Raw genomic sequence first — 21,726 nt, forward strand, 5'->3', positions numbered from 1 at the left:
ATATCTATATTTTAGGATGAAAAACCAGTAATAACACGCAAAAAAACTGTGATGGCATGTTTACTATTGTATGCTTCTACTTATATGAACATTTAGGAAAGGCAAAACTCTAGAGACAGAAAGCAGATCAGTGGTTGCCTGGGGCTAGGAATGGAAGTGGGGACTGACCTTGAACAGGAACCAGGGAAGTTTTCAGAGTGATGGAAGAATTCTAAGATGATGGTGGTGATGGTTGCACATCTGTATGAATTTAGACAAATTCATCAAGCTGTGTGTTTCAAATGAATACATCCTATGGTTTACAAATTATATCCCCAAGAAGAAAGAGAAAGAGAAAAAGAAAAGAAATGATCAACCAGAAGGGGGCCTGAGGAGGCTCCTGGAGTCCAGGTGATGTTTCGTTTCTTGATCTGGGTATTAGTTACAAGAGTATGTTCACTTTGTGAAAATTCATCAAGCCATTCATTTATGCTTCATGTACATTCCTACATGAACATTATATCCCAGTAACAGGATTTACTAAAAGAGAGAGAGAGAGAGAGAAGAAAAAATCAGCTAAGATGGGGGGGGGGGGGGGGGGGCGGGGGGCGTACCGTAACTTCCCAGTAAAAAGTTGCTACTTTCTTGTTTATTATTTTTTGTAATGACATCATCCTGCCAACTTAGTTTTATGATGCGAAGGGTTTAGGTTTTATGTGTCTTAGTTCAGAAAGGGTTATGAAAAGATATATTTAGCTAATCACACCAGTGCTATAAGAATGTCAGCGGAATTCATTGTTTCTTAATTATTCATAGCAATTACCAATGTGGACAATATTCAACTTGCAACCAAAACAAATGGATGTTTGAAGAGGCCTTGGTGGAACAATCAAATCATCAGTCTCAAAATGTCCCCTCTCTCAGCCCAGTCCTGCTGCCTGCCAGTGTTTCAATTCTATATTTATCTTTTCAAATCAGCAGTGTAGCAATTAGTTATTATAATAGGAGCTACCAGTTTATTGTGTGCCAACTTCATGCCAGGCACTGCATTATCAGAGTTTTTCATACTTTAATTGCCTCATTTCACTGTCACAACAACCCTGCCAAGACGTTTTTTTATACCATTTACAGATGAGGAAACTGAGGCTGGGGGCTCCTGAGTGGGTCCAAGCCCATATTGCTGGTGAGTGACAGAGCCAGAGGGCAAGCTGGAGTCCCACCCATGTGCTTTGCTATGTCTTGGGACCTGACGTCAGTGACAGGAAATAAGTGACATGTGTAACAGAATTCTGAAGCCCGAATCATGGCTCTTCACGCGGTTACTATAGTTACTTCTCTACATGATGCTCTCGTTTTTGCTGGGATAACAATGGATCCACTGTTAGCCATTGAGGTGTTTGAACCCCTACCTTCATCATGAAACCCGAGGGACATTTTAATAGGTTTAAAATAGCATTCCTGCCTTTTAATCATACGCTTTTATTTCAGAAGCTCCTGGAACGTTAACAGATCTCGTACTATGGCAGCTTTACCAATATTATTTTTTTCCACTTTGTGTAAAACATAAGAGCTCTCTAAAGGTAATACAACCATATTTAGACAGAGACCTGAAAAACTCCATGACAAAAGTGTTGCATTTGGCTGGGTGGGAGGTGCATGGATGCCCCCTCACTAGGTTGAGGGAGGGTGTGGGCATCTGGGCAGGAAGATGTATGGAAAGAGAGGCCTTGGATATGGTAGGAAGGAGAGGCCATAGGGCCTTGGGAGAGACAGCAGAAGAGGCAAGAGCTGTGTCTTACAAGTGGGTATGGCTCTTGCTAAGCTAATAAACACATGCAGAGGAGGTGGTTTGGATTAGGAATGAGGTGGGGGGGGTGTTGGATGGGCTAAATGGGTGATAAACATTAAGGAGGGCACTTGTTGGGATGAGCACTGGGTGTTATATGTAAGTGATGAATCACTAAATTATTACACTATATCTTAACTAACTTGGATTTATTTTATTTATTTTTTAATGTTTATTTTTGAGAGAGAGACAGAGACAGAGAGACAGAGCATGAGTGGGGGAGGGGCAGAGAGACACAGAGACACAGAATCTGAAGCAGGCTCCAGGTTCTGAGCTGTCAGTACAGAGCCCAACGCAGGGCTTGAACCCATGAACCGTGAGATCATGACCTGAGCCAAAGTTGAACGCTTAACCAACTGAGCCACCCAGGTGCCCCTTAACTAACTTGGATTTAAGTTAAAAATAAAATAAAATAAAGTAAAATAATCATAATATCTAAAAAAAACAAAAAAGAATGAGGTGGGAAGACAACCAAGGCCTGAAATGTGTTATTGACAGGCATTCAGAGCACTGAGCTGTCAGGGAGAATAAGGACTCAGAATCTGGGGTTTTCTTGCCTCCTGCATGCCAGCTGCCCAGGCTATGGTCAGGCAGCTTTATTCCCTTTGGACTCGTAAGGCCCATGAAATTCTCAGATGTGGCACATTGAGACACTCATGGGACTAAAGACAAAAGCCAGAGCTTCTGATTCCTGGTCTAATGTCAGATCCATTCTCTCTAATTACAGAGTCATAATGGTGAAGAGGATGGGGACATCCAAGGACCACAGGGCCTCTCTCTCAACACTGGTGAGAACCAGTTTCCTTCCCCTGGTTCTGTAGCTCCTGGCAGAGTTCTGGAAGCTGATTAAAGAGAAGATCAGAAATAATAGGTAATTAGAAACCTTATAAAAAGGAAAAATGCTCTCATCAAACTTACCAAAGCGTCTCCATGGCTGGAAGTGGGGGAGGCATTGTAAAGTACTGGCTTCAAGGGTCACTTGTGCCAAAGTGGTGGCCTAGAGGCTGCGGCAAGTGTTCAGAGGGACTAGGGCTTGTCCCCAGGGGCTGAGTGGGGAGAAGGTTTAGAAATGTATTTCTCAACTGGCCAGCCAGTGAGTAAAAGGCTAAGGAATGCCTTTTAGCAGCCTCAAGAGAACCTCAACCCAGTGAAACCAGTGGTACAAGGACCAAAGGGGACTGAGGGCAAGAAAGGGAGACACACACACACACACACACACACACACACACAGAGGAGACTGGATTCTGTCAGCAAAACAGGCAGAAGGAGTGGACTTCTCCATTTGCCAGTTCCTCGGGTGTTTGGAATACTCTAGGAGGGGTAGTTGGAAGGAGCTCAGCAATGTTTTGGGTCCAGATGATCTATGCAATTAGCTGTGATAGGGTTCCTTACCTCTGGGGGTCCCCAGGGACCATCCCCAGCTTGGGAGGGGTGTGGGAGGTGTATGGAATGCAACAGGTGGGCTGAGTGTAGGTTTGGCCCCCAGGTGGTCTGGTTGGACTTCAATAGCTCTCTGAGCAATGGAGCAGAACCCCTCAACTTTTGGAGGTACCTCTCTACCCAGGGGATCCTCACAGCCTCTTCCCAATTTAAGGTTGATGTATACACTCCCTCCTACCCCTTTTCCTATACCTTGCTGGCCCTCCCATTTGAATGTTCAAGAGACTGTTTTGGAAAAACCCCTAAAGGGACACAGACTGTTTATTTTTGCATTTCTGCTCCCCCAATCTTAAGGCTCCCTTTAAAGCTGAGGGTGGGTGAGTAGGGGCTCTAAGTGACAAAGACAAGGCAGGGGGTGGAGGAGGGGTGAGAAGAGGAACTCCCCACTGTGGGTAATCATCCCAGAGATTCATCCTGCATTTTGGGCTCAGTTTCATTTGCTGGTTCCTTTTTTCCTCCCATCTTCTTTACCTTTATCTCCTCTGTGCCCTTTCATTTCTCCACTCAGTAAACCTTACTAGCCATTTCCTGTGGCAGGGCTGAAACTGAGAAAACTTACTTTGGATGAAGACTGAGACACAGTCTTTCTGTCAAGGAGGTCACATTCGAAGTCAGTTTCAAAACAGAGTGAGCTTTATGCTCAATGGGGGCAAACAGGAGGGTGGTTTGGGAGCCCAGTTTGTTGGGGGGTGAGCAGACCTGAGACGGTAGGGGTAGAGATCAGGGAGACCTCCCAGAGGAGGGTGGAACTGGTGCTGGTTCCTGCTGGGGCACTTGTATTTAATGCAATATTCACAACATACTTTTCCTAAAACAATTCTTTGTTGTTTATCTGAGATCCAGATTTAACTGGGCATCCTGCATTTTCATTTGCTGAATCTGACAACCCTAGTTTCCTCATGAACATATAGGAGTTAGCTGAATAAATAGAGGGACAGGAGAGAAGAGCACTCCTGCAGAGGGAACGGCATGAGCAAAGACTTGGAGGTGAGGGACCCCATGCTTCCTTGAAGGGACTGAACATTGTCCAGTGGCTGGAGTGCAAGGGGGAAGAGAGGGTGTGGAGGGAATGCACCAAACCAGCACATAGTTGTTGAGTGTGTACTAAGTACCAGGCACGCATTATACTCACAGGGTGCCCTTCTGAGACAGATAGACACAGCTTCTGCTCTCAGGGAGCTCACGGTTCAGCTGAGAGGCAGTGAGGTGGGGAGAGAGGACAGGCACTGTGGAAGTTACAGCTGGGGGAAATCAGCTTGGCCAGGAGGTCAGAAAAGGCCTCTCTCAGGAGATGACAATATGCTGAAGGGTGAGGAGACAGGCATGCTGAGGGCTGGGGGAAAAATGTTCTGGTCTAAAGGAATAGCATAATGGAGGGCCCAAATTAAAAAAAAAAAAAAAGCAAAAAAAAGCACAGTGGGGTCCTGGATACTCAAATGTGACCAGAGGGGCAGAGGAAGAGACTGGATAAGTGAGCAGGGGCCCAATCACACTTGAGGGAATTTGGGCTGGATCCTGAAAGCAATGGGAGCCACTGGAGGAGTTTAAGGCAGGCAGGGTGACATAACCAGCTTTGTGTTCTTAAAGGTGACTCATGCTGGAAAGAAGAGGATGGATGGGTAGTGTGGAGGCAGAGATGAGGGTGATGAGGGAGGGGGCTCCTGCAGATGTCCAGGGCAGACAAGTCAGTGGCTTGGCCCAGCGTGATCGTGGTGGCGATGAAGAAAGAGAGAAGGAGAGGTAGATCCAGGCTGCTCTGAGGAGGAAGACTTGGCAGGGCTGGGTTATCCGGCACTGGGAAGTGAGTGGGTGGGAGGAGCAGGCGTGACTCAAAGCTTCTGGTTTGGACAGATGGGAGGACGGTGGCACCACTTGCTTAGCAGAGCTGGGGACTTGAGAGGTTTGGGGGTGGCAAATTGACAGAGTTGGGGTTTTCACAAGGAAAAGGTGAAAAAACTGGTGGTGGGCCATCAGAGAAGGGTGTGCAGAAGGAGAGAACCAGGGGGGAGCCAAGCAGAGTTGTGTTCAAATCTCTTCTCTCACACTCGGCTTTGTGGCCTTGATCAATGACTTTACCTCTCCTTGCCTTAGTTTTCTCATCTGTATGCCAGGATGATGCGGGTAGTCTGTCCTCAGAGTTGTGAGAGTGTGGTGAGCAGCCTTGGAGGGGGGGAACCCAATGATCCCCACCTCCTGGTACTCGCATCCTTGTGTGGTACCCTCTTACACTGTCCTAGGGTTGGTCTGTGAGACCAAGGGACTACATGTATGTCATTTTCAAGGCTATATTATAAAAGGCTTTGTGGCTTCTGTCTTTCCTCTCTTAGATCACTCGTGCTGGGGATACCCCAAGCTGCCATGTTGTCAGGAGAGGCTCAGGTGAGGAGGAACTAGTGCTTCCTGCTAAAAAGTACCTGAGTGATCTTGGAAGTGGACTCGCCAGCCCTGGCCAAGCCTCCAGCTGACTGCAACTCCAGCTGACATCTAGATTGTAAGAGGGCTATCTACCTCATCTGCTTCCAAATTCTTGACCCATAGAAACTCTGAGATAAGAAATGCTTATGGTTTGGGGTGCCTGGGTGGCTCAGTCAGCTGAGTGTCCAACTCTTGATTTCAGCTCAGGTCATGATCTCACAGTTCATGGGTTTGAGGTCTGTGTCAGGCTCTATGCTGGTGGTGCAGAGCCTGCTTGGGATTCTCTCTCTCCCTTTGTCTGTGTTCCTCTTCCCCTCTCCCCTGCTCATGTGTGCTCTCTCTCTCTCTCAAAATAAATAAATAAACGTTAAAAAGAAAAAGAAATGTTTAAGTTTGGGGATGATTTATTATGCGGCAACAGAGAACTGACCTGGAGAGTAAAAACACTTAGCACTGTACCTGGCACACGGTAGGGGCCATAGAATATGCAGCATCTGTAGGTCAAGTTCAGGAGAGAGGCCTGGACTGGATATATGGATCTGAGAATCTTTCGGCTTAGAGACAAGGCTTAGAGACAATAATGGAATCATTGGAGGTGGCTGAGCCAGTCTACACAGATGGGTAGACAGGAGAGGATGGCCTAAGCAAGCCACCTGGGCAGAGAGGGGCTGTAAAGCAAGAGGAGGAGCATCTTCATGAGAGAAGGAGGACCTGCAGAGAAAGGAGGGAAACTAGAACAGGAAGTGGGAAGAGGCTGTCTCCTGACGGGGGTGGTCAACAGCATCACTACAGGGGTGCTGAGGGAGGGGGTGGGGGGCGGAGATCTGAGGAGGTTCTTTTGGATTCAGCAACAAAGAGATTCCTGCTGGTCCCACAAGAGCTATTTAGGTGGAGAGAGTGAGGCCAGATTGAATATTGTGGGTTGGGGTGTCAGTATAAACACTTTCCACCCCCAAGTCCCAAACCGAGATGGTTTACAGGAGAATCCTATAGAAAATCCAAACTACAGAAAATCCCAGTCTTATAGGAGCTGTAGAGTGAATAGGCACCCACTCCTTAATTTATTTTATGAACTCATGTAACTTTGATAACAAAACCAGACAAGGAGAGAATAAGGGAGGAAATTAGTAGGCATATCTCATTCATATGAGATATGGATGCAAAAACCCTAAATAAAACCCTAAACAAGAATTAGCAAATGCAATCCAGCACTATATTGAAAAAATCATCACAAAATCATCACACATCATCAAAGGTATGTTTATTCCAAGAATGTATGGACAGTTTAATATAATAAAATCCACGACTAGATTTGGGGGAAAAGGTCCCACCTTAGATAAGATTCAACAACCATTCATCATAAAGCAGAATAGTGCTTCCTTACCCTCATAAAAGGTATCTATCAAAAATCTACAACAATCACTATTTCGAAGGGTAATATATTAGAAACAGTCAAGAACAAGATAGAAATGCCCACTGTCATCATTGCTATCCAACATTGTACTGAAGATTTTAGTGCAGTAATACAAGGAACAGGAAATAAAGACTGGATGGGGAGATACCAAATGTCATTACTTGCAGGCTCTATGATTATTCAACAGAAAATTCAAGAGAGGCTATAAACTTATTAGAACTAAAAAAGAGTTCAAGTTTGCTGAATACAAGCTTATTATATAAAAATGAATCATATTTCAATAAATCACCAATATATTATAAAATATATATTTGAAAATGTAATTTATAAATCAATAAAATTTTAAAGAGATAAATAGGAATGTTCTGAGAAAACATCTGACACAATTAGTTCCTCTGTTTTTAGTTGAGGAAATAGAAACCCTAAGAAGCGAAATGATTCCTCTAAGGATACCAGTAAGCCAGGGGCAGTTCTGGATTTTTAGCTGCATCGCATCCTAAAGAGCTGAGTGTTGGTTAATTTTGGCATTGTCTTTCTTTTTGTAAAAAAAATAAAATTCATTGTATTTTCTGATTATAAATTCAGTGTCTGTATATTCTAGAAAATACAGAAAATTCAGAAGTACATTAAGAAGTAATAAACCACTGGGGCATCTGGGGGGCTCAGTTGGTTAAGTGTCCGACTTCTGCTCGGATCATGATCTCGCCATTCATGGATTGAGCCCTGCATTGAGCTCTGTGCTGACAGCTCAGAGCCTGAAACCTGCTTCAGATTCTGTCTCCCTCTCTCTCTGCTTCTACCCTGCTCATGCTCTCTCTCTCTCAAAAATAAACATAAAAAAAGAATAAACTACTAGCATTCCCATCTTACCACGGAGAGAACTATAATCAATGTATTTTCTTCAAAATTTTTGTCTATGTATCTTTGTGTTTTTAAACATAAAATTAGTATTATACCACGTATACCATTTTGTGCATGCCTTATTTCATACACATTTCCCTGTATCGTCATCTAGTCTTTTTGAATATAATATAGCACGGAATCATATTGATTAGGCGTACGCCATTTATTTAACCTATCGATTTGAATTTTCAGAGAAAAATGAAATCATGAGATATGACTGTGATGATCATGCTGATAAAAGTTAAACCCTAGAGCCAACTCAGGCACATGCAGACATGAAAGCAGGTGCGTTTCTAAGGCCAGAGGTTATCACGCTGGAGAAGAGGAAAGGACAAAACCAACATTTACCTGGCAGGGGACATCCTGCCTGGCAGGAGACAGACATCTCTGGTAATTACGCAGGAAGAGAATGGGATTTGGAAGGAGTCTATCAATTAGCTCTGAGCCTTTAGGCAATTCCCTACCCTCAGAAGCCTTGACTTCCTTAGTGGTGAACTGAGGACAATATGGGTGCCAGGCTCACTTAGGGCCAGCTCCTTCGGGCCTCAGAGCCTTTGCACCGGTCATTTTCTCTGCTAAAGTCAGCTCTGTCCTTCTCCTCACCTGACTGTCCATGTCGACCCTTGGGGCCTGGCTGTACTTCTCCACTCTGCCCAGCAGGCCGGTTGGGTGAACTTATCATCAGGTGGTTTCTCCCTCCCCACCCCACCTCCAGGGAGGGCAAGGCCAGAAGGTACTCTGGCCTCAGGCCCGGCGTCCAGCCACGACAGAGTCTGAGGCAGAGACCCTCTTCCTTATTCTGCCATTCCTCTAATCCTATACCTCTCAACACTTAGAAACACAACTTGTCATTTTTTTGTCTACTGGCTGTTTCCTTGGGTCTTGTCTGTTTTCTTCTCTCATTAGGACCCCCTTCTGTCTTGGTGGCCGCTGTACACGGTCCGGGCCCCATACACGTTCGTGAAACAAGAGAAACAGCTGTAGGGATCCTAGGTCGGAGGACACAGTGAAAACCGCCGGGGGCTGGGCTGATTCCAAACTGCGGGCGGAGGCGGGACGAAGAGGCGGGTTCTGGGCGGGGCCCAGGGTTTCAGAGGCGGAGCCTCGGGGGCGGGACTGAGGCTTGGGGCGGGCTTTCGGGACTGCGGCGGAGCCAGCCTGACCGCGCGGCCCAGGCTGAGTTCCTCCGGCCTCTTGGTCCTCTGACCTCCCGCCCGCGCCGCCGGTAGGGGGCGCCCGCGCTCGTGGCGCCGCGGCTCTGCTGGGAAGGCGCCGCCCGCGCCGGGCGGCAGGAGCCGCAACTCCGCGCGCGGGCTCAGTCGTCCGCTCTGCCACCGCCGCCGCCGCCGCCGCCGCCGCCGCCGCCGCCGCCTCCGCCGCTGGGCGCAGGCTCGCTTGTCCTCAGGCTCCCGCTCTCCGGCCGCCGGCGTCTCCCGGCCCGGCCGCCGCCGCCGCTGCCGCGCAGTGAGTGGGGGCGGGCCCAGAGCTTGGGGGCCCGGGGCTCGGGAGGGCCAGGCACAAGGAGAAGCCGACGCGGAGCGGCCGGGGGAGCGGGGTTGAGGAGAATCCGGGCGGTGGCGGGGAGCCGGGCCGGCGCGCTCCGGGGCTGGCACGAGCCCGCGGCGGGCTGCCCGCGGCCGAGCGGCCGGGCTGGGCGCAGATTCCCGGGCCCGCCCCGCGGGGACGTGCGGCTTCAGCGGACCCGCGTTCGCGACCTCGGGGCGCGCCCCCCCCGCCAGGGCCCCGAGCATTTTGTGTCCCACACCGGGTTGGGGTGGGGGGACTTTGCCTGTGGGGCAACAGCGAAGCACGGCCCGGACGGGGACACCTCGAGTTTTGCGTGAAAATGATTGGTTTTTGGGGGGAGGGGGGTGGTGGCGCCTATTGGCCACCGTTTGCCCTAATTTAAAGGCTATGACAGGGCTTCTGAGCCCTGCCTAAGGGGGGGTTTCCGCCCCCAAAGACCCACTCTGCAGCTGAGTTCTTTATGCTCAGATTTGTGTGTCTTGGTATTTTTAATGCTTGATGTCAGAGGTGATAAATGACCCTGGTAATGGGGAGCCCCTGAAGCACCTGCTGGGCTGACGGTGGTGGAGGTTGTGTCTAAGGGTGGGACGGGAGAAACGAAACAGAGATCCTCTTTGGATATTCTGCTGAAGTTATCATGTTTCTGTTCAAGTATAGATGTTCTAGAACAAGTTGATAAATCCAATTTTAGGACTTTGTGGTCGAAGAGGTTTGAGCGGCAAACAGACCCAGGGTGACCAGGCTTGGCCAGGAATGTTGGGGTAGCCCGACTATCTCCTCCCGTTTCCCCTTGGCATATTTATTTATTTATTTATTTGCTGTCACAAATGCTCAAGTGTGATCACAGAATAGGAAAGAAGCTAGGGGACAGCATTTAGCACAGGCCCGAGCCCAAGATTGATGTTTTCAAAGGAACAAATATGTAACGAGGAAAAGGAAAATCTTTTTATCTGCAAGGTTGGTAGTTTGAGACAACTTGCTCTCTGGTTGGGAACTACCAGCCCATACTAATAGTTCATTTTACGTAATGCCATAGATATTAAGGATTGAGTGGGGAGGACTGCCATATCTAAGATTTGTGTGATTGAAATTTTCACAAGTCATATTTTACCCATAGCATTACTAAATAAAGGAACCCTAGGGTGAATCCTTCTACAGATCCCTCAGTGTGTCTTGAATTTTGATATTGAGAGTCTGTTTAAAACGGAATGCACATATTTATTTGGTTTTGGCTTTACCTTGGAGATAATCCTGAGTCATGCTTTAGAGAAGTTCCTTCTGTGATCAACAGCTCAGATGTCTGGTGGTCTCTATAAAAGCCAGACGCCCCTCTTTACCTGTAATTTTGTCTTCTGGAGCTCCGGAGAAAGGAGGACCCGGGGAGGTGGGAAGCAGATTAAGAGGCCTTCTCTTCCATGTTTGCCTTGTTTCCACACCAGGGCTCTAAATTACTTGTGTTCACACACTCAAGTTTCTCAATTTACCACAGAAATCTTGTTTATGCTACTGCTACTAGTATTTTCACATTTGTTTAATACTTGCCAGTTTACAAATGGTGTTCTATTCATGCTCTTGCTTATTTTCTCCTTTTCTGCAAAGAAGAGGCTGGGTTTAAAGAGGGATTTATTCAGGGTCTCATAATTAGTAATGGAGCAGAAGTGGGATACAGATCCTCTCTGGGGAGCAGTTCTCTTTCCTCTGCACTGGCCTGCATGTGACTTCAGAACCCCTAGTCCTGATCTGTTACCCTGCAGGTCGGTTGTTGCCTTTGTATTATGACTTGCTGGTAAAACTGTTTTGGGGAAGGCGGTATTATCCCATTTTATTTTGTAGAAACTGAGGGTAAGAGGTGTCTTCTGATTTTGTGATTATTTGCGATAGCTCTTTAGCTTTAAGGTCATGTTTTCAACGTAGAGCGCCTTTCCTGTAGACTGCATGGAGAGAGGAGAGAGAAGAAACAATTCGTTTTAGGAAAAAACCATCTATTTCTGTGTTGGTATGGTTAAGGATAACCTAACACCATAATCACATTCTCCTTGTGTGCCTGGCTACTTGTGTCAGCCTGTGTGTGAACATCAACCCAAAAGACTCCTTTAGATGTTGCTGAACTAGTTACTATAAAAAGTATTTCACTTTCAAACACCCATGTTTCAAGAACAGAGGAATTCCGTACAAAGGTAATTTTGAAGGTATGTGTAGATGGAATTTATTGGGTCTTTTCTGAATGCCAGACACAGAGATTTCAGTAGAAAGGCATTTTGTAAGGGCTACCTGGGAACTTTGGGTAGGCAGTAGTTATAGGTTTTTATTATTTATTCAAGTTTGGAGGTGTGTGTTCTGATGTGTAAGTTGTAATATAGGAGTAGGACTTTTGCCTGGGAGAATTCTTAGTTGTAGTCTGTAGCAGAAATGATAAACTCAGAATGTTTATGTAAAATTAGTTCATCATAACCAAAAGCTTGATTGGAATTCTGCAGTGATGAGGAGAATGGCTTTCAGGAGTTCTTAGGTTATTCTTTAAGTTATTAACTTGTTGAATTGTGCATTTTTCAGATTTGCAACTTTAGAAAATTCTTAGCAATTTCTTTTAAGGCCTTTAAAAATTCTTCAGTATGTATTTTCCGTAGTTTAATTATCTGCTAACATTACACCTTCAGAATTTACACATTAGTCATGATTAACCTTTGAAGCTTAAATGTGGGTGAATTTCCAGTACTGCTTCCAGTACCCCTCTCCCACTCTCTCTCTCAAAATAAATAAATAAACTTAAAAAAAAAAGTCCCTGAGGATAATCTTAAAAAAAAAGAATTTTGTTTGCACCTACAGTCAGATATTTTCAGGTGGGGCTGATTTTTAAGGGTCAGAAACCTTTCTTTGAACTTTACAATTGTTTGGGCTTGGTTGCATTCATTGTTGTTTAAAATGATCTTTAGTAAGGAGAGTCACTTTAAAGGAAAATTTTTTTCATTGTTACCCTCATAATCTCCATTCCTGGCAAATATTCTGGAATATTAGATTTTTCTGTCTTCATCAAGTAAAACAGGCCCATTTGATGCCCTTTTTAAGATCTTCCTTCTGCTGCCTGTCTTGTGGTCATTTAACTTCTCATTAAGCCCTCCACTGGAGATTGTGCCAGAAGGGGGAGAAGATGAAAAGCAAATGAATCATTTTCTAATAGTTAGCAGCTCTGAAAAAATGATTTAGTAGAAGGAATTGCCGCTATTCCAGAAATTCTTTCGGATTATGTTTTATTTCATTCATGTGTACTATCTCTGAGATGTTCCTAATAGTCATCGATTTAGAGGCCGATTGTGCAGTTATTGGGTGACCAGGAATCTAATTGCTTGTTTTGGTTTGTTTCTTGCTGTATCTCCACAGAGAATGTTTAGAAGTAAGGAGTAGGGCTAAAATTTAAACTTTATCAATACTATTTTTTTTTCCCCTTAGAGCTCTTTAGTGAACAGTTTGATTTTTTTGGACAGTTTAGTCATTGTTTTTGGAAGTGACTAATAATAACTTCATTTTATTTTGATGTATCTGCATCTTATACACAAATGTAGGGAGACTTTTGGGTGCTTTTTAAGAAACATGGGCTTATATAGGTTCCCATAATTGCTTTCCTGAATAATTAGGCTTGAGGCTTCATTACTTCTTTGTATTGGAACAGAACCTTGGCTTTTGCTGTGGAACAGATTCAAAGGCATCATCTAATTTTCTTTTTATGATTGCTAAAGAGTTACCTTGTTTTGGTTTAGCGGTAAAAAGTCGGGGGAAAGGGTTAATAGTGGACAGACCTTGCACAACAGTTGTAACATTGATGATATCTGTTTTTTTCCTTTGTCTTTGGTCTCCCATTTCTCATTTAACCATTCAGATATTCCTGGTTTAAAGTTCTTTACTTCACTTAAAACAGAGGACACCAGTCTTCAGTCATGATAGTGAGTAGGTTCTTGTTATTTTTCCTCAGGGGAATTTTTACAAACCCATTGTGACTGCTCACTTAGACTCACTTCCTATTAAATTTGTAAATAAAATCTACCTGTGAGGGTGTCTAAAATTAATCCTTTCAGCTTTTTGTTTCTTGGATTCAGTTCTTTCAAAGTCTACCCAAAGAGGCGATTTATAGAAAGATCTAGACTAGGAGTCAGAAAATCTAAGTTTTTAGTTACTTTCCAACTGTGGAAACTTGAGAAAGTCATTTAATCTGTTTCTCTATTTTGCATCTCTAAAATAGGTACAGTAATTCATGCACTACTTAATTGTATCAAGAATGTTGTGGGAGAAAAAGTTCTACCTCTTTTTATTTAAATTGTTTCTTCACATTGGAATCCCTTCTCTAAGGTTGTCCAAATATTCCTGCAGAGTTCTACTGAGCGAGCTCTTCCTGAAGTCCTCCCATTTGGAAGTGTTCTTGCTCTTTCTTCCCAAAGGCCTCTGCTAGTCCATCCATTATGTAGCACTTCTGAATTCTGTACAGTTGTTGCATGTTGCCTTTCTTCACAGATAGAAAGCTCCATGAAGGCAAGGATTGTATCTTCCCTATTTCTGTGTATCCGCATTGCACACTCCCCCCCCCGCCCCCCCCCCCCCCCGCCCCGCAGGGGATCTATAATAAATGTCTCAGTTGACTGAATTATTTTTTAAAATGTTTATTTATTTTGAGAGAGAACAACAGTAGAGGAGGGGCAGAGAGAGAGAGAGAGAGAGAGAGAGAGAGAGAGAGAGAATATCCCAAGCAGGCTCTGTGCTGTCAGTGCAGTGCAGAGCCTTATGTGGGGCTCGAACCCACAAACTATGAGATCATGACCTGAGTTGTATGCTTAACCAGCTGAGCCACCCAGGTGCCCTGACTCATCTATTTTTGAGGCTGTCAGGAATAAATACTCTGGGTGATGGGAAGATGCCAGAGATGAGCCTGTTATCAGAACTTTTGGATGACTGGCCTTTTAAATCACTTCATTACTGGAGGGCCTGGATGGCTTAGTCAGTTGAGCGTCTGGCTCAAGTCATGATATCATGGTTCCCGAGATCAAGCCCCGATTGGGCTCTGGGCTGCATAGTGCAGAGCCTGCTTGGGATTCTCTCTACCCCTAATTTACTACTCCCGCCCCCTGCCCCCCCACACCCCCCCCCCGACTCTTTCTCTCTCAAAATAAATAAACATTAAAAAAAAAATAAAATCAGTTATTGCTCTGTCCACTGTATCATGTACTGAATCGGATGCACATAATGTAAATTGGTAAAGCCTGTTTTCTTGTTTCTATTTACTTCAAGTGCTGTGAAGCAAGTCAGAGGAATGAAAAGTTGTCACAACAGCCCTGAATTTGACATTTGTTCCATTTCTCACCCTGTAGCATGTGGAGGCCTATCTATATCCAGCTGCTGAGTATGGAGAATAAAACCTGACTGCACGTTGTCTGGTCCACATTTTAGCTTGTTTTCTTTGAAGAATGTGCAAGGTGGAAAAATAGATGCTTCAGGCTCTGATTTCAGCCCATGCTGTGCTATGCAAATGTTCTCTACATGCCTGAGTGACCTTTTTGAGAAAGAGCCTTTGTGATCTTCTGCAGCCAGGGCCTGTTCTGGGAATAGTGTGCCAGATTTCTCTAAAAGTGGGAAAAGTGAATCTGTTCAAAGACCATATTAAAAAGCCAGTGCTTTTCCTGGATAAATAACCGATAAGTTCGTGTTTCTGACTGTCTCTTGCCAGAGCTTTTGAAATTTGCTCTGCGTTTGTTTTGCCGGTTGATTTGGAGAATGATGTGTGTGAGAGGGGACTGACTGAACCAATTCCATAGCTGGGAAAGTGTTTAAGTGCTTTTGAATTGTAGATAAAAATAAATTCAAACAGGCATCATTAGTGTCTGGGTGTTTATCAATGTCTTCAGGCTGCCTCTCCGTAAGTGCCGGCTGAGTAACTTGCAACCAGATTTGTGAGGTTCTTTTTGTCCCAAATTGTGCTCTAATGATTTGGCATTTACATTGTTTTCTGTTTGTTTTATTATTGTACCGAATGAAATATATCATTATTAAAAGTATAATTAATTTTTTTAATGTTGTAAAAGAAATACCATTCTGATATATTTCTCTTGGAGTGATACTGGTGTCACTTGAAGTCTTGGAGGTTCATGACTTTTAATACTTTTACTGAGATGTTTAGTTTGTATAGCTGGATAGTTTGTATAGTTTGCCTAATGGATGAAAAATAATTTTCTCTTTCTCCCTTTCTCTTAAACCAGCTTTTTGATAAGGATCATTATAGGTTTGCACCAGAATAAGGCTGTAGAGTTAATCGTAATGTTCTCCTGTAGAAATTTTAAAAATTGAATTTTCAGAGAGCGTAGGTAGAATTTGAATGACTGATTTACTAACTAGGCTCTTCCTCCTTCCCTAAGCATAGGATAATTTTTTTCTCTAAAGATGGTCAATCTCTTAGGTATGAGTAGAAGTTCCAAAGGAATGCTTTCTTCTCCAGATCTTTGCCCTATAGCTGGTTTTGGTTGAGCAAAGATGAATAGTTCTCTGGTGGTTGGCCTGCTCTGTTGGGTGGAAAAATCCTTCGCTGTTTTCATGGTTAAATGCTCTATCATATGTCTTTTTCTCTTCCCCAAGTTTCCCTGGAACCTGGGCTCCCTGAGTCGCAGCGCTGGAGCAGATGGATAATGGAGACTGGGGCTATATGGTGAGAGGCTTTTGCAGATGCATTTTGAAGGCTGACAAACAATTTTTGTGTATCTTTTCCTTCTTCTGTATTCTTAGGTATAACACATCTTATAAGAATGAAAATTGTAAATTAGGCAACACCCCCTCCCCCCTTAATTAGTTTAGATTATTTTGGGGGTGTTTTTGTTTAGTTTGGTGTTTTTATGTAGGCAAAGTCAGTATGAACTCTCCAGGTCACTTTTTATAATCACTTGAGAAAGCTCATCATCATGAGCTTAGTTTAAGGACCTTTTGGTCTTTAAAGTGTGTTGTTCTTAAAACTCTTCCTTTGTAGAGTAGTGACTATTAAAATAGTCAAGTAGGTAATGGTATAGAGGATATTTTCTTGTGTTAGGGAAGTTAAAGGTGGAGAATGTACCCCTTCTCCTATCTGTACTTTCTTGATGTGCATGTCTTCCAATTTTTGTTTTCCTTTGGTAAGAAATATTTCACTTGCCTGGTACCTGAAGTCTCTCTGTCTTTATTTTTATTTTATTTTTTTCTTAAATATAATTTCTAAAATGGAAGGTATGTATTATTTAGAGAAGCTGGTAAAGGTCAGATTGCAACGTTAATGTACAAAAGTGAATATGCTATCAGGTTATAAAATTTGAAAGCTGCCTTTGAATATATGAGATTGTGTTGACTAAACTGTATTCTAATTTAGTATTTGGCACTGTTATTTCCATGGCTAAATTATAAAGATTAGGACTGCACAAATTTTTATTTTTAAAATGTTACAATTTCTTCTTTTTTGAGTGGGAAAAACAAAGTAAATATTTGAAGTAGGCATCTTTATATTATCAAATCATTTTTATTATGTGTTAAATTGAGTTAAAATAAAGAAAGTCTCTTTTTTTTTTTAATCAGAAAAAAATGAGTATATTTCAGTTTGGCCTTTCTCTTCCCATAGTCTGGTTTGACCTAAAAACTTCTCTGTAGATACTGGGCCTGAAAGTAAATGGCTTTGGAAGTCATTTTTAGGGTAAGGCTTCATTACCGTCCATTTTTAGGGTAAGGCTTTAATGAATTAGATTTAGCCTTTTCCTACTGAAAAAAAAAAAAGTTAGATCCCTTTATCTGGGTAGGTTTATCATTAATAGTAAAGCTGTTTTGCGTTATAGGATTGCTAAGTACATTATAGCCTGAAGGAATCTTTTGCTTTGCTTGTTACCATTAATTTTCTTAATTTGTCAAAGTTAAGATTTAAGAAATTTCAGATGACTGATCATTTTTTAAAAATTTCAGATGACTGACCCAGTCACGTTAAATGTAGGTGGACACTTGTATACCACGTCTCTCACTACATTGACGCGTTACCCGGATTCTATGCTTGGAGCTATGTTTGGGGGGGACTTCCCCACAGCTCGGGACCCTCAAGGCAATTACTTCATTGACCGAGATGGACCTCTTTTCCGATATGTCCTCAATTTCTTAAGAACTTCAGAGTTGACCTTACCCCTGGATTTTAAGGAATTTGATCTGCTTCGGAAAGAAGCAGATTTTTATCAGATTGAGCCCCTGATTCAGTGTCTCAATGACCCTAAGCCTTTGTATCCTATGGATACTTTTGAAGAAGTTGTGGAGTTATCTAGTACTCGGAAGCTTTCTAAGTACTCCAATCCAGTAGCTGTCATCATAACTCAATTAACCATCACCACCAAGGTCCATTCCTTACTAGAAGGTATCTCAAACTATTTTACGAAGTGGAATAAGCACATGATGGACACCAGAGATTGCCAGGTTTCCTTTACTTTTGGACCCTGTGATTATCACCAGGAAGTTTCTCTCCGGGTCCATCTGATGGAATACATCACAAAACAAGGTTTCACGATCCGCAACACCCGAGTGCATCACATGAGTGAGCGGGCCAATGAGAACACAGTGGAGCACAACTGGACTTTCTGTCGGCTGGCCCGGAAGACCGATGACTGATCTCTAAGCCTGGGAGAAGTTCCTGGAAACTGACTCTCCAGGACATGGAAGAGACTGATTTTTTTTTTTTTTTTTTTTTTTTAATCACAGTGTGGGAATTTTTTTTAAATATTTGTATTTATTTGAAGGCATTGAGGACCAGAAGGAAGTTTTGTGCTTTAGCAGACTCCTCTATGTTTTGTTCCCTTTACCTTGAGTATGCATGTGCCTGTTCAGAGCCTCCAGATACCTTTTTTATAAAAAGAAGTATGAAAATCATTATGGTATATAATCTACTCTTAACAGAGCTTTTTTTTTTATTACAGTGCTACAATGATTTCTGATTAAATGGTCCCTAACTTAACTAGAAGGCTAAAAATGCAGGCATGAAAGAATAAACAGAGTACTCATGATGCCTTTGAGAAAAATCAAAACATCATGTAGGGTGACCTAGTTTCCAAACCAATAAGCAGTATTGTAATATTAAAGGAAAACTGTTCCAATCATTTAAAAGTACTTGTTAAGTACTGCTTTTTACAGTTATGACAACTGTTTCTTTCTATGCATATAAATCAAGCAACCAAATATCTGTAGCCATGGAAATGTCTGACTAGAAATATTTATATTGGGTTCTGAATACAAAATGTCCCTGTGGTAGAACTCTTACTTCTTATGCCTGGTGCAGTATAATTCCCAAGTGTACTGTCTACCAGGGGAAAAAAAAAAAAAAACTAATAAAAAATGAAATATGAAAATTAGGTTTGTGTTTGTTGATTATTGTTACTTAAGGGGGGAATATTATATTCCTTGTGTAAAGTACACATTATTTGGTTTATGTTCCAGTGTATATACTGCCTGTAGCACATTTGTATTTGACTCAAGAGGATTCTGTAGAACCTTAGGATGCAGTCTACAGAACTGTACTGTGTTACTGGAGCAGGAATGGATGGAATTAGTAGTTTTACCTAAAATAATGCATACTTGAACAGTGAGCATAATAGTTTGATAAATTTTCTCAAATAGGACTTAGGTTGAAGATTATAGATTTTTCTTCAGTAAGCCATCAATTGTCAGCACTGAATATGACTCTTATTCTAGCTTCGTACTGAGCACGGGGACAGATTGCCTCTTTAGCCACTTTATTCTCATAGCGTTATGGTGGCCCACAAATATATTTTATTATTACAGTTAAGTCCGTTTCTGAGGAGAAAAACTGCAGTGAGTGGAGACTCTGGAGCAGTTGGAGATACGTATGTACTTTTATTTATTTCATTGTAGTTTTATTTTGAATAGTTGATTTGATTGTCTTTCTTGGAGGTTATAGGAAGGATTAGTTTAGCTACAGCGTGACTTCCTAGTTTACCAGAACACCTTATAAAAGAAATCCTGTAATTTCTTCCCTGTTTTCCTTTTTTTTTTTTTTAATTTTTTAAATTATTATTTTAGAGAGGGAGAGCGTGAGCAGAGGAGGGAGGCAGAGGGGGAGAGAGAGAGAGAGAGAGAGAGAGAGAGAGAGAGAGAAATCTCAAGCAGGAATGTGGAGCCCAATGCGGGGCTTGATCCCACAATCACAGGATTGTGACCTGAGCTGAAATCAAGAGTCAGATGCTCAACTGACTGAGCCGCCCAGGCACCCCTTTCCTATTTTCTAGGGGAAGTATGGAGTCCTGAGGCTGTGTGCCCTCGAGTAGGGTCCTCCTTACGTCCTCTTTATGAGAACATTCTGAGATTCTGTCCCTAAGAGGATGAAAATACTTACCTATATCCATTTTTGCCCGTGTCTCTCTGAAAATTTAAGATTTGACAAATGACCCACATCCAGAAACCTATAATTACCCCTTTTTCACCATCTTCAGCTAAACTGTCTTCAGTCTGATATCTATTCATGTTATTGGCAGGTTGTGGTGGTTCCAGTAAATGTGCTAGGATGAGGTTATCTTTTTAGAAAATTGTCTCATACTTCAAACTGATTAGAGATTACTTAAAAAAACATATTCAGCCACTCATGTGTTGTTGAGTTAGCTGAGGTAAATGCAAGACAATGATTTGAATTGAAAATAGATATAGAAATGGGAATAATATTAGTTGTTCCAGGATTTCAAAAGTTTAAAACTTATGAGGTTTCTTCCGTGACCATTTTACTGGGGAGAAGTTTGTTTTTGATAAAATTTCTCAGATTTGTTAATTATTAACAACTGAATGATTATTTTTATGAACAAATTAGAGAAAGTAGCCAGCTGAGATTTTTTGCAATTTTGTGTGTCTGGTGGCATTTAATTTTGATTGTTTTATTTACTTGGGCAACATGAAAAATGTAGTTTGATTATATTTGGGTAATTTGAGACAATTATATCTTCTTTTGGGAAATTAAAAATTTTTTCTAATGTTTATTTTTGAGAGAGACAGAGTGTGAGTGGGGGAGGGGCAGAGAGAGAGGGAGACACAGAATCCAAAGCAGGCTCCAGGCTCAGCTGTCAGCACAGCCTGACATGGGGCTTGAACTCACGAACTGTGAGATCATGACCTGAGCCAAAGTCAGAAGCTTAACTGACTGAGCCACCCAGGCTCCCCTGAGGAAAATTTAAGTTTTCACTGTGAAAGAGTTGATTTTCAAAAACTGATATTTAGTTGTATTCTCAGGACTCTACATTTTATTTAGAGTATTAGGCACTTTTGGAGGATTGTGTGTGCACACATTGTGTATGTGCTTTTAAGCCTCAGATAAATGTGTGCTATAGACGTGATAACTAACAAGTTCATTGAGTTTTTTTAAAGACCTAAAACCCTGGTGTTTAACAAAATAGAAACTACCAATGGATAGCGCTACTATTTTTTATTTCAAACATATTCAGAAGTAAAGAGAATAGTGCAAACATTCATGTACCCATTGATCATCTTCAACTATTTGCTCTTTTTTTTCTCCCATGGATTATCTCAAAGTAAATCACAGATGTTTCATTCATTTCAGACTATGTCTCTAAAAGATAATGATTCTCTTTAAAAAAATACACACTTTATTGGGCGCCTAGCTGGCTGAGACGGCAGACTCTTGATCTTGGGGTCGTGATTTCAAGCCCTGTGTTGGGCGTAGAGCTTACTTGAAAAAACCAAAAAGATATAAATGTATACGTACTTGAAAATATATAAAGTGTGTATGAAGTATACTTTAAAATTTAATGCTATATATGCCATTAATGCTATATATGCCATTGAATAGTGCCATTATCACATGGTGGTGCCTCTTGAATGCTGCTGATTATTTCACAGCTTGGCTCTCGAACTTTGTAATAGTGGTCTTAAATATTTCTCATAGGCAGGGTTCCCCTGTTTGTAGAAAAAAGTGCATTGTTAGGATATATCTGTCAGGATTAATGACTTTTACCTTCAAATTAAGTTTTTCATTTAAAAAAAGTAACATTACATAAGATGCTTAATTTTAAAAATTATTTTTTAAACCTATTTTGTGTGAACATATGGGGAACATTTTTTCCAAAGGGCATCCTTCCTTTTCTCATGCAGATTTTAAATTGTATGCAGGTGGCCAATTAAGAAACAGCTTATCATTTGCTTTTGGAATTTAATACAA

At 42.3% G+C, this 21,726-nt stretch overlaps 2 protein-coding genes across 8 annotated transcripts in view; one reads left to right on the plus strand and one right to left on the minus strand.

Moving 5' to 3' along the window:
- The first annotated feature begins 8,368 nt into the window (after window positions 1-8,368).
- KCTD6 (potassium channel tetramerization domain containing 6) lies at window positions 8,369-18,854 on the plus strand. 5 transcript variants are annotated; one of them, XM_045493386.1, is made up of 3 exons: window positions 8,369-8,387; window positions 16,137-16,206; window positions 17,475-18,854. In XM_045493386.1, the coding sequence occupies exons 2-3, from the start codon at window positions 16,180-16,182 to the stop codon at window positions 18,159-18,161; spliced, it is 714 nt and encodes a 237-aa protein (XP_045349342.1). In that variant the 5' UTR covers window positions 8,369-8,387; window positions 16,137-16,179; the 3' UTR covers window positions 18,162-18,854. The 5 variants fall into 5 exon arrangements, with proteins under 5 accessions (XP_045349342.1, XP_045349337.1, XP_045349338.1 ...); XM_045493381.1 differs by lacking the exon at window positions 8,369-8,387 and adding an exon at window positions 9,199-9,461; XM_045493382.1 differs by lacking the exon at window positions 8,369-8,387 and adding an exon at window positions 9,511-11,713.
- Window positions 18,855-20,958: 2,104 nt separating this feature from the next.
- Window positions 20,959-21,726, minus strand: part of ACOX2 (acyl-CoA oxidase 2) — a 30,856-nt gene continuing 30,088 nt past the window's right edge. For all 3 annotated transcript variants that reach the window (XM_045493378.1, XM_045493379.1, XM_045493380.1), the window contains one exon: window positions 20,959-21,464. In XM_045493378.1, coding sequence (XP_045349334.1) covers window positions 21,402-21,464 — 63 coding nt within the window. In that variant the 3' untranslated portion in view covers window positions 20,959-21,401. The remainder of the gene's footprint in view (window positions 21,465-21,726) is intronic.

Source organism: Leopardus geoffroyi, chromosome A2, assembly GCF_018350155.1.
Source record: "Leopardus geoffroyi isolate Oge1 chromosome A2, O.geoffroyi_Oge1_pat1.0, whole genome shotgun sequence".
In the NCBI taxonomy this organism is placed as follows: domain Eukaryota; kingdom Metazoa; phylum Chordata; class Mammalia; order Carnivora; family Felidae; genus Leopardus; species Leopardus geoffroyi.